Consider the following 14,696-nt stretch of genomic DNA (forward strand, 5'->3'; position numbering starts at 1 on the left):
CTTTTTCATTTGTTCTAAGAATATTAGGACATTTTAAAACAATTCAGAGTAACTTCCTTTCTTAGAGATTTTGAAAACACTCACTTTCTTGTCTTCGCTACAAATCTGTTCAAAGGAAGAAATTGATTATACTAGTGGTGGGGGGTGGGGTGCAACTTACAAAGTACTTTATGTTTTCTCCCAGTGAGGGAAATTTACCAAAACATCCCAACCCTGGTCTCCTGGTTGTTTTCATTCTCAAACTCATTCTCCATGGCATTTTCCTCCTATTTGCTAACAACACACTTCTCCCTTCGTCTGGACAGTAGGGGGCACTGCCACAGTGAACTATTATGGTCAACTGAGATTACACCCGGCAAAAAAACACGGCTGGACATAGAGGATTTTCCCATGTCAATGAGCATCTAAAAAATATTTTACACATTTTTTTCTTCCATAATTCACTTCAGGGTGCAAACACTGGAGTTTTCTTTCTGTTCATGTTGGGGGGAGGGAGCAGGGGGAGTCAGCAGTATGTGGTAGAAATCCTCTTACAAATTTGAGGTTGACCTAGGAAGGTCTCACCGAATCCCTAATTGTAAATACTGGCTAAACACAAGTAGTAACGTGCACTTAATATAGGTTAAGTAGTATTCCGTGCAAGAGTTTTTTTTTTCATAGTCTTAGGCCTGTCTCACAAACATCAAACTCCCAAGTTCAGAGCCAAGATGAAAGAGAACTGTGGCAACATTTCATTAAATAATCGCATAATCCAGAGGCTTCATAGGTGGAGGGCTTTTTTAAAAAATAAGTTTTGTATGTAATTGAGTTAAACTTAAATTTATGCATCCAATAAAAACCACTGCAAATGGTGAAACAAAGACACTGCTCCGACACTTAGAAAATTAAATTCACCAAACCATGAAGTCTACCGTGTAGTTATTTTTGTAACCACCATAAATTGTTTTATAGCACTCCTCTGCTGGAATAAACAATCTGAGGAGAAATTTACTTTACAGCGTGCATGTCGTTTCCAAAAGAAGAGAGTGACCTAAAAGTTTACGACTCTTTCCTTTCTTCTTCTTTTTTTTTTTGTTAGTACTGTTTCTAGTTACCTTGAAACCTTCCTTCTCTTCCGTGAGCTTAGAAAGGCTCACGGAAAATAAGATCCAAGTCTGTAGATATCCTGCGCCCTCATATACTCATTTCTGGAATAAGAAGAAACAATCGTACTTTGTGGAAATAAGGACTATATGGCAAAATGAAAATAAAGGGTTTTAGTACGAAATATTTCACCGTATTTAATGGCACCTCAGAGCCAAATGTTGTCTTGGACCTTTCGTGAAGTTGCCTTGAAATGTGTTCCCTCACAGCACTATATGAGGCCCAATTCAATGCAAACTGCTATAGATAAGAGTTTTAGGGGTCTTTAATCACTTCTTGTGTCCTTGATGGAAAAAACAGAGCTGCCTTTGTGCTATAAAGAAGGACCTGTTGTTTTCAGATTCAACAGGTCATTTTTATAAGAACTTCCCAGAGGATACAACATAAATGACAGAAACACAAGGCGATTTTTTTAAGTGGCTGATGATTTTAAATGATATATATTCTATATTAAGGGAAGGTTGTTTGTTTTTCTTTCCAACAAATGGAAAGTTACTGTTTTAAAAGTGTTTAATGTTTGAACTTGACTTTTAGGACCAAATGTTTTCTCTTAAGTTGGCTTACTGTAAATTCGACTCCCGAAATCAATCTGAGGGTGTACCTGAGGAGCCTCAAGTAAATAAACTTGTCAGATCATGTTCATTTCTGCTTGGGAGATGAATTATTTATTTAGAGGACTTTTGAAATGTATCTAAATTGTGCTGTCACTTTTGTAATGTTCTGTAAAAATAACGAAGAGAATGCATACTTAATCAACAAGATAAAACTTTCTAAAATGAAAATTCTGGCCACATGACTTTTGGTTGTTCTCAGAGTAAAGAAAACAGGCCAATATTTTATGGCAAATAAAATCCACGTGACACCAGGATTTATTGGAGTTTGGCTGATTCCATTATTAAAGGTGGTCTAAATTTGAGAAGACTGGCAAATTTAAGATTAAGAACCGAATCAGACTTGTTTCCTAAACTTTTATTAGGAGTCTTTTTCACAATGTAACCAAGTGTCCCTATTTTTCCCCCTTTTCTTCTTTTAAAGAAGGAAAAATTGGCTAACTCGTGTGTGAAGAGAATTGTTTGAAGACCTTTAGGAAAGTTTCAGCCAGGCCAAAAACACAAGGTACTATTGGCTTTAAATTTAGCAAACACTTTCCAAAACTCATTCCTCACCACAAACAAAAGTTATTATCCAGGAAGCCCTTCCTTAGAGCGCATTGTCTGGTTGCTGGCACTTGCTGGAACACGTATTTCCCAACTACCTAGACTCTGGTTCTTGACACTTTTACTGAGTCTCGATATTACTTACCACCTAGGACAAGGATCTGGCAAAAGGTCAAGGTAAATGAATACTTGATGGCAAGACTGCAGGAGCCCTGGGGGGATGGTTCAGCAGATAAAGAAGAAATAAAAACAGGCGCTCTGGGGAACGCATGGACTAGGCTGCCAGGCTAATAATCGACGAACAGGTTTCTCACTTAGGAGGTACTCCCCACCCCCGCTTTAGCTAACACCAGGGCTACTTTCATGGAGCAGGAGAAAAAGATGGGATTGGCCGTGTGAGGAAAAGGAAATCCCAAAGACTAAAGGAAAAATCGTGAAGGCCAAAATTTCCCTCTCACCGCCTCCCCCGACACCCACTTCCCCGAAAGCAGAAGAAGGCACAGTGGGGAACAAGACCCCTCAACTCAAGAGCAGCCACTGCAGGAAACCGGGAGGAGGGGAGCTGGGGGGCCCCCCAACCCGCGCACCCCGCCCTTCGGCTGTCCCCCACCACCACCCCCCGGCCGTGCCCTGCGCCAGCTCACCGGTACCAGGCGAGGCCCTTGTCGTAGCTGCGGTCGAAGAAGTGGGGCTCGGCGCCCACGGCGCGCACGTCGGGGTGCACGCGCAGGAACTCCAGCAGAGCCCGCGTGCCGCCCTTCTTCACGCCGATGATGATGGCCTGCGGCAGCTGCTTGCTGCCCTCGTCCAGCAGCAGGGCCAGGGTCCCCGGCGGGGCCTCGGCCACGCTGCTCCCGGCCCCGGAGCCGCCGGGGCCGCCGGCCGGACCGGGGGGCTCCTCTTCCCAGGCCGCCTCCTCGCCGTCGTGGCGCGGCGCGGGCGGCCGGAGTCTCCGCCACGGCTGCAGCTGCAGGAGGCGCTTCGTGTGCGCCGCCGCGGGCCACACCGCCAGCTCCCTCGGGCCTCCGGCCGGGGCGCCTCGCCCCGGGGCCCCCGCCTCGTCGCCGCCGCCCGACGGCCGCACCACCGGGCCCGCCAGGGTCTGGCAGCGCTCGGCCAGGCAGTAGAAGACGTACAGGGACGTGAGCAGGGAGCAGAGCATCAGCAGGAACTTCCGGAAGATGCTGCGGGACAGCGGCTCGGCGGCGGCGGGGTGGGCGCCGGCCGGGCCCGGAGGGGCCATCCTAGCCGGAGGCGACGGCGGGCCGCGCGCGGGCCATGCTAGGCCGGGACCCCGCCGGGTGCCGCGGCCTCCTGCGGGGGGCCCCGCATCGCCCGTGCGTCCGTGCGGCCGTGCGAGCTGCGCCGGGGAGACGGAGCCCCGGCGCCTCCGCGCGGGATCCCTGCGTCCGGTCGAGGGGGCGGGAGGGGGTCGTGGTGCCGTGCTTAAGAAACCATCGTCTTAGACTCGCCCGAGTCCTGAGCCTTGGGGTCGCGCTCGGCGCCCTGAAAGTCGCCCGGAACGGGGGTCCTGGCGGCGGCGTGCGTCTCAGCCCCGGCCCCGAGCGGCCTCTCGGCGCGGATCCCCGCTCAGCGATCGCGCATCCCTCGCTCGGTCCCGCGGAGGGGACTCGAGGCTCCCGGGCCGCGGAGCTCCGTGCGCTGCGGACAGCGGCGAGCGACAGTGCCTTCCTTCGTGCCCGTGGCCACCGGGGCGCGCCCTCTGCGCCCGGCTACGAGGTCCCACCGACTCTCTCCGCCGCAGCGGCAACCAGAGGCCCGCGGCGGGCCGCGCACCCCTCTTGGAGCGCGCCCGGCTGCTCCACGCTGCCCTCGGCCGCCACCTGGGAGCGGCGTGCCGGGGCCGGGCTGCGCGGGACCTGTCGGCGGCCGCGCCACTGCGCTCGCAGGCGCTCCCCCGCCGTCTCCGGGCCGTCGCCGCCGCCACACGCGGGGCGCGGGGGGCAGCAAACTTGGCGGTGACGTCAACGGCCCGGGCCGCACCAGCCCCCTGACGAGCGCAGCGGGGCGGACGCGGTGGGATGGAGAAAAGGTGGCGCGGACCCCGCCGCGTCGGCCCAATGACATCGCAGAGGGCGGGGGCGGCCGGGGCGACGCCCCTTCCCCCCCCCGCCCTCCCTGCCCCGCCGCCGCCTCGCCCCCTTTCCGGCGAGCGGGGGGTCTGCGGGGGCTCCGGGGTAGTCTGACTGACAGCCAGGGCCGGCCGGATCCCCGGGGGCCTGACTTCCACCCGAGCCACCTCGCAGCCTCGGCTCAGCCCTGAGTCCCTCCGAGCGCCCGCCCCCGCCTCTGCCGCCCCATCCTGCCCCCCCCCGCCCCGCCCCCTGCCACCTCCCGGGCCCTTTGGAAGTTTTGTCGGCGGCAGTTGCGGGTACCCGCTGCACGCCACGCCCCCGTCTGTCCGGGGCGAACTGCGTTCCTCCCCGCGGCTTCGACTCGCACCTACTCCACTGTCCGCGGCGGCCCGGGGGCGAAGCCCTTTCGCCCCTGGGCAGTATCTGACTTTGTCTTTCCTTGCGCCTGTTCTGCCTTGTATTAGTTGGCGATGATCGAGAGTTCCCCAGGGCCGAGAAAGGAACAACTTGTTAGGAAATGACCCAATAAAGGAACCAAGGAGAGAAATCAGTTTTAGAAAAAAAATCAGTTCCGATCCCACATCCCTATAAGCAGTTTTTGATGAAGGGATTTTTTTATGTTGTCTGGGGTGGAGTGTGTGTGTGTGTGCGCGCGCGCGTCTCGCCCTAAACAGCGGTTTCCTCTTTCTCTTGCCCCCCCGCCCCCGACCCTATGTCCTCTTCACGCGCTCCTCCGAGAGTAGGTCAGGAAAGGATACAAATCACCTTGCTGTTTAATGGAGGGAGGTGGCCCGTGGACCCCGCATGGGGTGGTTTTTTATTCCGTTTCGATTGGTGGCTGATTTCTTAGCTTCCTTGTCTCAGCAGGACGCCTGGCAGTGTGGGCGGGAGCCTGACCGCGCCGCACCAACCCGTGTAAGTGACACTCGCAGCTTGCTGGGCCCAGTGTAGATGCTGCCCTGTGCCTCCCAAGATGCCCACCGCTGGGACTTCCCAACCTTCTTCTCGCCTGCCTTCCTGCGCTTTGTGCTCTATTTGACCGTGGAAGTGGACGTCAGGGGAATCCTACTAGTAGACCCTTCTGAAGAGCACCTAGTGATTCTAACTCTGTGCGTGGGTGGAGCTGGTGTATTTGTGCCTTTGCTAGACACGGTTTTATGAAGTACCAATCCCACCCTCTTCTACAAAGCAGCCAAGAGCTTCTGAGCTTCTGATGCTTTAAAGCAATGAACTTTTACAAGGATGAACAGCGAGGGGCGCCTGGGTGGCTCAGTTGGTTGAGCCACTGCCTTCGGCCCAGGTCATGGTCCTGGAGTCCCGGGATCGAGTCCCGCATCAGGCTCCCTGCTCGGCAGGGAGTCTGCTTCTTCTCCCCCTGACCCTCCTCCCTCTCATGCTCTCTGTCTCTCATTCTCTCTGTCTCAAATAAATAAATAAAATCTCAAAAAAAAAAAAAAGGGATGAACAGCGAGGCCTGCCAAGGTCTGCTGTCTCTTTGTGTCCTAAAGCTGGATATCGACAAACCAGTTCGGTGTTAATACTGTCTTGAGCTTTAATATATTTTGAAGTTTTTCTCTAGATATCTCAGTCTGATTTGCAGAAGGAAGACATAAAAACAAAGACCATTTTGAAGTGAGGCTGAAAGCCTATGCAGCCTCATAAATGCCAGTAAACATGCCTTGGTTTCCTCCTTGGAGAAATGATGATCTCCACTTTCCCTTCTAGCTCCAACAGGTTACAAGATCATGCATTTATGCTTTCACATTTCAAACACAGGTATTTTCTTTAGGCAGGGGTTAAAGACCTACACTGTGTAGGAGACATGGTTTTAGGATCACTCACAATGTCTAGGGCAGCTGTGCACATCCCAAATAAATTCTGAGCCACAAATACAAGCCTTAAAGGCAACTTTAAAATTTCGAACAGCCACCTTGAAAAAGGGAAAAAGAAACCGGTGAAATCGATGTTAATGATATCTCCGGCATATCTAAAAAATGTGACAATATAAAAATGATCGAGGTCACTTTATGTTCTTTCTTTTCGTATCAAGGCTTCGAAATCTGTGTATTTTACCAGCACATCTTTACTGGGGCTGGCCACATTTCAGATACTCAATATCCACAGGTGGCTAGTGGCTGCCACGCTGGACAGCATCAGTGGGGATGTTATTTTGGTGAGAGGTGTATCTGTCAGTGTCTAATCAGGATAACTCATGGTGGGGGGGGCGGTTATTTAAAAGAAGTGCAATGTCTCAGGCAAAGAGTCAGGAAAAGAAAAATTCTTGACATAACAGCAGGGACGAGGTATGTGGCATTATGTCTGATCATGAGAAAAACATCGAGAAGACTGATTAAAGTCTCTGGATAACATTAGCGAGAGTCATTCTCCACAACTGGTTAGAATATGCTTTGTCTTTGATCCACTCAGATGCATTTATTAGAATGGAGAACAATTGCAGCTAATCATTATTAAATGGGTGCTTTCAAAGAGGAACAGTGGTCATGAAAATACCAAGGAGCACAGTGGACTTCGTTGCAATTTCTTCTTACTTCTCCCTTTTCTCCTGTCCTTCCATGTTATCCTTAAAAGTGATAAGGTTCTGCCGGGAAGAGTTCTTGCTACCATAAAGCTGGTCTTGTATTCAGGGGTGAATAGGTGACGTTGATGTTTGGTGACTTCCAGCTTCTTCTCTCTCCCTAGTGGGTACCCACTCCTGCTCCACCATCCCCACCCAGTGTCCTACCCTCAGGCTTTTCCCAGCCGTGGATCCCATAAACCCATTTGCTCTACTGTACAGAGGATCGCTTAGATGGCTTATCTTCTCTCATGCCCCACCCACAGAGGGTTTACATTTTAGAGTGAGGAATATCTTTACAAATGCCCTTCTCCTACCTGCCCCAGAAGCAAGAATTCGTGCTATTTTAAAAATGTGATACACAGGCGCCTGGGTGGCTCAGTTGGTTAAGCGACTGCCTTCGGCTCAGGTCATGATCCTGGAGTCCCTGGATCGAGTCCCACATCGGGCTCCCTGCTCGTCAGGGAGCCTGCTTCTCCCTCTGACCCTCCCCCCTCTCATGTGCTCTCTCTCTCTCATTCTCTCTGGCTCAAATAAATAAATAAAATCTTTAAAAAAAAAATGTGATACACAATAAAGTATAAAGAATAAAACATAACCCAAATTTCCATTTTTATTACCCAGAGATGACCATGATTAATATATTGGCTAGTTATTTACATATAATCTATGTTATTTATATGTACTTCTGTATAATGCTATATACATAATTTCTCTCTATATAGAGATAGAGAGTTCTCTCTCTCTAGAGAGAGAGGTGGATGTCGGTATATATGAGATAGATAGAGATAATTGTTTAAAAATACTAAGACTTTTTGGCAGTGTGGAGAATACAGAGAGCATCCTTTGGCCACCTGTAATAAGGGACCCATGAATGGTTCTGCTCAATGAATTCGAGTGCTTCACTGGACCTTTTTTTTTTTTTTTTTTTTACCTCCCCTTACCCCAGAAGCCCTCCCTATGGCCCTCCATTGCCCTGTTCCTTCCCTGTCTGTCCCTCACTCCCAGCCCTCCTTCCTTATCCTTCCAATCCCACTGGCCACAGCAACATGGAAGCCAGAGACCCCAGGAGCCCAGTGATGCAATAGATGAAGGTCAGCCTCTTCCTGGGGCAGGAACAGGGGATAAAGTGGATCCAGGAAGGCAGAGTATGTCCCACAAACGGGGAAACAGGAGCCTTAGGAGTTTATAATCTTAATGCGACAAAACACACACACAGTCCTTAGAATGCAAATTTGCATTGTATTCAACTCAAGTACCAGACGTTGTGCTACACATTCTCCAGATTCATCGTCACTGCTTGGTTACACCCTCCCCTTCCTGTCTCAAGGTCTCTGGTGTCTCTACCTATAACACGCATCCCCTTCACCCTTCGGCTATCAGCTGGAACAACACATCTTCAAGGATGCCTTCCATGTCCATCCCCCGCCCCTGCTTTGAGCAAATCTCCTGGCACAGATTCTCCGAGTCCCCAGTAGTTTTCCCTCCAGATTTTATGAGAGTTTGTAATGTTACCATTGCATGCTTATGCTGTGCCTCCCCCTTAGACTATGAGCACTCCACAGAGCCCAAGACCATTGCTCAGTAGCATCACCTGGTGCAAGGAGATGCCCAATAAAGATCTGTGGTTGAACTAATGACCCCAGGGAAGAATGGAGCTGGGCATTCCTGTCTGAGAGTACCTCACAGCAAAGTCAAGTCCAGACAGGGCGCTGTGTGTCGTAAACTGTGTTTCGGCATGAATGAAGCGTGGGCTTGGCCTGGGGAAGCCATTGGAGGGAACCAGAAGTAACACAGAAGTGACGATAGAGAAGAAAGCAGGAACTAGTTGCTGAGGGCCTTGTGTGATTTTCTTGAGAGTCTACTTTTATTGGACATCTGTGGAGATCAAAGGAAAATACTTGCTTTCTTAGGAAGACTTCCTCCCAAAAAAGCTTTCTCGGCAGGGTCAAGACTAGAAGGCAGGATGCCAGCTCAGTGACCGATTCCTCCTAGAACGGAGTCATTGATTGTGACGATCAACAATTAACTAGAGGGGCGCCTGGGTGGCTCAGTTGGTTAAGCGACTGCCTTCGGCTCAGGTCATGATCCTGGAGTTCTGGGATCGAGTTCCGCATCGGGCTCCTTGCTCGGCAGGGAGTCTGCTTCTCCTTCTGACCCTCCTCCCTCTCATGCTCTCTGTCTCTCATTCTCTCTCTCGCAAATAAATAAATAAAATCTTTAAAAAAAAAAAATAACTGTGACCAAATCTTTATTTAGACTGATTTTAGCCCCAAGAAAGCATTTCTATGAGTCTATTATCTTTAGAAAGTTTCCTAGAAGCAGAAGTGTGATTTTAATAACTTGTCTGCATTATGCTAGTCTCCATTTAACTACATACCTCTTGTCTTTTCTTTGAGGGACTCACCCTTCCTGAGAATGACGTCACCAAATAAGAAGCCATGTTCCTTTTCTCTTCGTGTTCTCATCCCATGCTGTTAACCTCAGTTCTCTCCCTCTCAAGACTTGCATCAGACATTTTGCACCTAGGAATTATCTTGAAGTCCCCAAAGGATCACCTTCGGTCAAAAACAGCCTCGAAAAATGCCCCTATTCATCAGAAAGGGCAATGTGAGGACCAAAGGAATATCAGCCGCTGGCCATACTTTGAATATATAGGTTCTACCCACCTTGATTCATTCCAGGAGACATCATCTGCATGGTAGTCATTGCAACTTTGTAATTCATGGTGACAATTTCCTGTCAGAAGGCAGGACAGTGTTTTGGGGACAAAGCACTTGATCAATGTCAAGGGCACTTATATGGGTGCTGAAAGTCTCCAGAACGAAGTTTGCCTGTGACATGTGTGAGGTCCTGGGAAGGACCAGAAAGCACCTCTGATAATTCAGACCAGAGATAGGAAGGCAGTGGTTACCTACAATGTTTGTCTGCCCTTTTTCTAAAAACAGCACCTGGGTTCTCCTCCAGGCAAAAACTCCTTCTTACACTCATGCCATAAATATCTCAATACAGGGGCACCTGGGTGGCTCAGTTGGTTAAGCGACTGCCTTCAGCTCAGGTCATGATCCTGGAGTCCCGGAATCGAGTCCCACATCGGGCTCCCTGCTCGGCGGGGAGTCTGCTTCTCCCTCTGACCCTCCTCCCTCTCATGCTCTCTGTCTCTCATTCTCTCTGTCTCAAATAAATAAATAAAATCTTTAAAAAAAAAAAAATCTCAATACAACTAAACTCACCCCTTGACTTTCTCGATGTCAGAGTAATCTGTCTTCCAATCTGGGTAGCATCTGGTTTTCCAAACTGCAAGTAAATAGGCCAGACCCAGAGGTTCAAGGACAGGACTGTGCTGGGATTACTGGAAATCTGCACCCTTGCTCTATGTGGGCAGGAGATAAGCCTGAGCTGCTGGCCACCATACTTTATTCTGTGAGGGAGGAACCTGCCTGAGGAGGAAGTCAACACAGGAATACGAGGGTGAGCCAGGGAGAGAGATCAGTTCCAGGAAACTTGGTCTGAGCCCAAGTTTGATTCATCTCCACACTGGAGTAAATTCTGTTATGTCCAATGTTCTTTGAGATTTTAGGCAGCATGTCTTGTCTTAAGAGCATCAGATCTCGTTTCCTATTCCACCCTACGGAATTTCTTACCACCTGACCACCCACCAGTGATCTTATTAATGACCCCAGCCTGTACTGAGTGTGCTCACCTGGTGAGACCTACCAGATGTCTGATTGTCCCTGCTCTTCCGCCCCCACACACCAGCCACTTGTCGCCACCCAGCCTACTCCAGAAAGTGTAGCTCAGACACAGTAAGCTAATCCGGACATTTTAAATCATCTTTGTATTTGCCTGATGAGAGGTTTGACACTTTACTATTTCTTTTTACTATAATATAGGAAGGCTTGCTTTTGAAACCCAATAATCAATGACTCTTATGCAACAAAAACATCTGTTGCTTGGACTTATATGTGCGCATCATTCCAATATAGTTTTTAAAAGCTTTACCATTCACGAATGGAAACCTTTTGCTTCTCAGAACATATTTCAATCACAACCGTATCGAGAGAATAGAAGGTTGATACAGCCCTGCTTGGGATATAAAACTACCTGGTCCCACAAACTTGGACTTACTTCTAATCAAAACAGACAAAAACAAAGAGACAAAAAAAAAAGAAGAAGAAGAAGAAGAAGAAGAAGAAGAAGAAGAAGAAAAGAAAGTCCAGGATCTTCAGACCTCAAATTCAAGTAAGTGCCCAATTTCTTGTTCTCAGCCCCAGGACTAATAAATGTAGCATTTTAGAAAATGACTTTGAGGGCGCCTGGGTGGCTCAGTTGGTTAAGCGACTGCCTTCGGCTCAGGTCATGATCCTGGAGTCCCTGGATCGAGTCCCGCATTGGGCTCCCTGCTCAGCAAGGAACCTGCTTCTCCCTCTGACCCTCCCCCTTCTCATGTGCTCTCTCTCTCGTTCTCTCTGTCTCAAATTAAAAAAAAAAGAAAAAAAAAAAGAAAATGACTTTGAGAACAGAATGCCAGATAAGTTAGAAAAGCTTGAAGCAGACAACGTGGTGAAGAAACTGTAATTAAATAAACAGCAACCGTAAAATCATAGAATCCCAAACTGCAGTGCCGGTAGGGGGTACAAAGAGGAAGAGAAAATCTAAAGTATCTCACAAAGCAAGAAACATGATAGAGTAGATGCAGCAGATGAAGGAGAAGCAGAAGTCAGAATCCACTCCAAGTACTGCCATTCAGTTTGTCCTTCCATTGCTGGTCTGGTGTTTGTTTGCCAGTTGGCTTTTCCCTCTATCTCTGCAGTCAGGCAGGCTGGTTTCTCGCTCTAGATTGATCTGGAGATGTGCCAGCAGGACTGGAGAGATGGGGTGGGGTGGGTAGCAGTGAAGGGGACAAGCCAGAATGGAAGCTGGGTCAAGTCCCACTCAGAACTGAAGTAATGGTCTTGGTCTCGAGTCAGTGGTTAGCAAACGGTGAGGCAGGCTTGAAAGGAGGTCATAGGGACTCCCAATTATCCTCTAAATCAGATGTGGTCCTCATTCATCTCCTACTGGGGGAAAAATGGTTTTCCCAATCCAAGTGAGATGATGACTAACAGTTCATGATTTCCAAGCTGTGAGTTACTGAGAATTCAAATCAGATAGAGAGATGACCAGGAATTCCCAAAGTAAGTGGAATTTAGAAGGACCCTGTTGAAGAAGGAATTTGAGTTTTGCTGGAGAGGACCATGGTGGTTGTTCCAGATTGAGAAACAAACAAACAGAAATTATTACAGGGCAATATGAAGAAGTCTTGAGCATTCCTGTTAAATATTAGCATATTATAGTCTCTGAGATGACTTTTCAGTAAAGAAGACAGTTAGATTTTGCTTAATCCCAGGTTTTCAAGTCTTTTGGACCATGGACTCCCTTTACCCGTGTCCTATCTAGTAACATTCATTGTTCTGAGGCACATGGATCCAGAAATATAATCCTAAACTGTATAGGGCTTGCTATTGTCAGGAACCTGGGAGGACACATATTTTGTGAACATACTGGGGCCTCAGCTGCCTATAGTGAGGGTTTGGTTTACTTCGAGACCAGGTGGAGGACATTTCATGAAGTATCTGGGATTTCCTTTGTTCTGTTATTTCTCCAGGGGCCCACCACCCCCAAGGGATGGGGTTTTAACTAAGGACCTGACAAATGGTAATTTTCATGAATTATTGATTTGGCCAAAAATAACAGGGAAGATTGATCATTACATAAAGATTTCCCCGAGCTTCTTCTTGCTTCTGTTCTGGCTCAGTTATTTCAGATTCTATCCCATGTGAAAAGAAAGGGGTGCAGGTTTTGAAATACACCCTATCAAAAACTGAATTAGCAAGCAAAAGAGTCAAGAGACATTTTTGCAGTAGGCTGACCATCCTGGCAAAGCATTGGAAGAAACAAATGTTTGTTGAAAAACAGGACCTATTTAAATAAGTGACATAGAGCTAAAAGTTGACTCATGGAGGGTTATGTGATTATTTTACTTGTCCTCAGTTTCTTTTCTCAACGTAGAAGACACTGAGTCCATAATTTTTTTTTGTTTGATTGTAATATCAGTGATTTCTTTTATTTTAAAGATGACACACACTTTTGTAGCAGGTAAAAATTAAGTTAATCTTTTGAGGGAACTTGAGAAGGATATAGGATATAAATAATACATCTGAAACAGAAGGGGAGTCTGGGTGAGTTTCCTTGGTTCCCCACCTGTATAGGAGATCTAAATTTTTTCTTTGCATTGTAAGAGAGGGGGATAAATCAGAGGGAAAGGAAGAGAGTGGTATGCTGGTTCTTTCTGAGCAGAAGCCCATGTCCTGTCCCTTCCACTCCAAGGCATCCGCTCAGCAGGAGCTGGGGGAGAGACATAGACTGAGCCTGAGAGAATCTGAGAGCAAAGGAGGGTTCACAAGGGCAGTAGTGCTCTTTTTCACAAAGCACTCGCAACAACTCTTTAGGGGTCTCTCCGAAGCTGTGGAGGCTTGGAGAAGGGCCCAGAGTAACAGAGGGAGCAGGGTCTGGAGGAGGGAGTGGAATCTGGAGAAGCCTGGCCGTCTAGAACAAGGCATAAAACGTGACCTTGACTGGAAGGACTAGTGACAGGTAGGGCAAAAGGGCGGCTCATCAGTTGCCCCTGGGGGTGGATAACAATGGCAAAGCCCAGATTCTCTATGATGTCTTGGCATTCTAAGACCAAACAGGAGACACTGGGTGGGAGCCAAGAGATTGGTAAGGGTTTCGGGGCAGGTGAACAGGAAGTGAGCTTGAGATTACAGAGAATAGACTGAGAGTACATTTCTACCACTTAGAAATACGGGCGCTTGAATGGAAACTCAGTTCAGTTTTCAAAAGCACAAGAAAGTTCTCTTTGGCCTGACTTCCCAGTGAGAGATTTTTGTCCTTGCAGCGCTCATGGAGGTAGGTATAGATCCCTACTCTTGGTTTTCTCATGAGACCCTAGAAGGCATGGCTTAAAATACGCATGGATGGCACATCTTTCTGCAGAAGGTTTTTCCTTTTCTATTTAGTTCTGATTATTATTTTCTACACAATAATATAGCTTCTGCAGTCGTATCACTAAGCAACTAAAAGCACAGGATTGATTATTGCACACTGTATGATTTTTCTAGGGCTACCATAACAAATGGCCACAAACTGGGGGGCTTTCAACAACAGAAAGTTATTTTCTCCTCGTTCTGGAGATTAAAAGTCCAAAATCAAGGTGTCAGCAAAGCCACACTCCCTCCATAATATTAATCACAGCTGTAAAGACCCTATTTTTAAAGAAGATCATGTTCACAGGAATTAGGGATTAGGACTTGAACATGTCTTTCAGGAGGACACAATTCAAACCACAACAGACATGCGTCAATGCAATTGGCTTAATAACAATAACTAATACTGATGAGCTCTTACCCTGTGTTAAGTGACTCGCAAGCAGGCTTTCCCTTAGTTCTCCCGTATTATTCCTATTCGACAGATGGAGAAGTTGAGGCTCAAAGAAGATGGTGAAACATGCCCTAAGTTGCGTAGCTCAGAAGGGCGTTGCTGCGTCTTGTGCACACCTGTAGGTGTTCTAGAAATGTCCTCAAGTGGTAGAACTCCTACAGGTTTTCTCCTCTGGGAGCTTCTGCTCATTCTTATCCTCATTTTCCAAGACCGGAAGTTGATCTTCTTGAGTCTCTGATCACC

General features: G+C 48.0%; 1 protein-coding gene across 1 annotated transcript in view; it reads right to left on the reverse strand.

The window, feature by feature from the left end:
• HS3ST3A1 (heparan sulfate-glucosamine 3-sulfotransferase 3A1) overlaps positions 1-4,132 on the reverse strand; it is a 105,752-nt gene extending 101,620 nt beyond the window's left edge. Inside the window, exon 1 of the mRNA XM_064582456.1 lies at positions 2,945-4,132. Coding sequence (XP_064438526.1) covers positions 2,945-3,543 — 599 coding nt within the window. The 5' untranslated portion in view covers positions 3,544-4,132. The remainder of the gene's footprint in view (positions 1-2,944) is intronic.
• Positions 4,133-14,696: the final 10,564 nt, after the last annotated feature.

Source organism: Mirounga angustirostris, unplaced genomic scaffold, assembly GCF_029215605.1.
Source record: "Mirounga angustirostris isolate CCGP_5_RB_7025 unplaced genomic scaffold, mMirAng1.0.hap1 SCAF_17, whole genome shotgun sequence".
Taxonomy (NCBI): Eukaryota; Metazoa; Chordata; class Mammalia; order Carnivora; family Phocidae; genus Mirounga; species Mirounga angustirostris.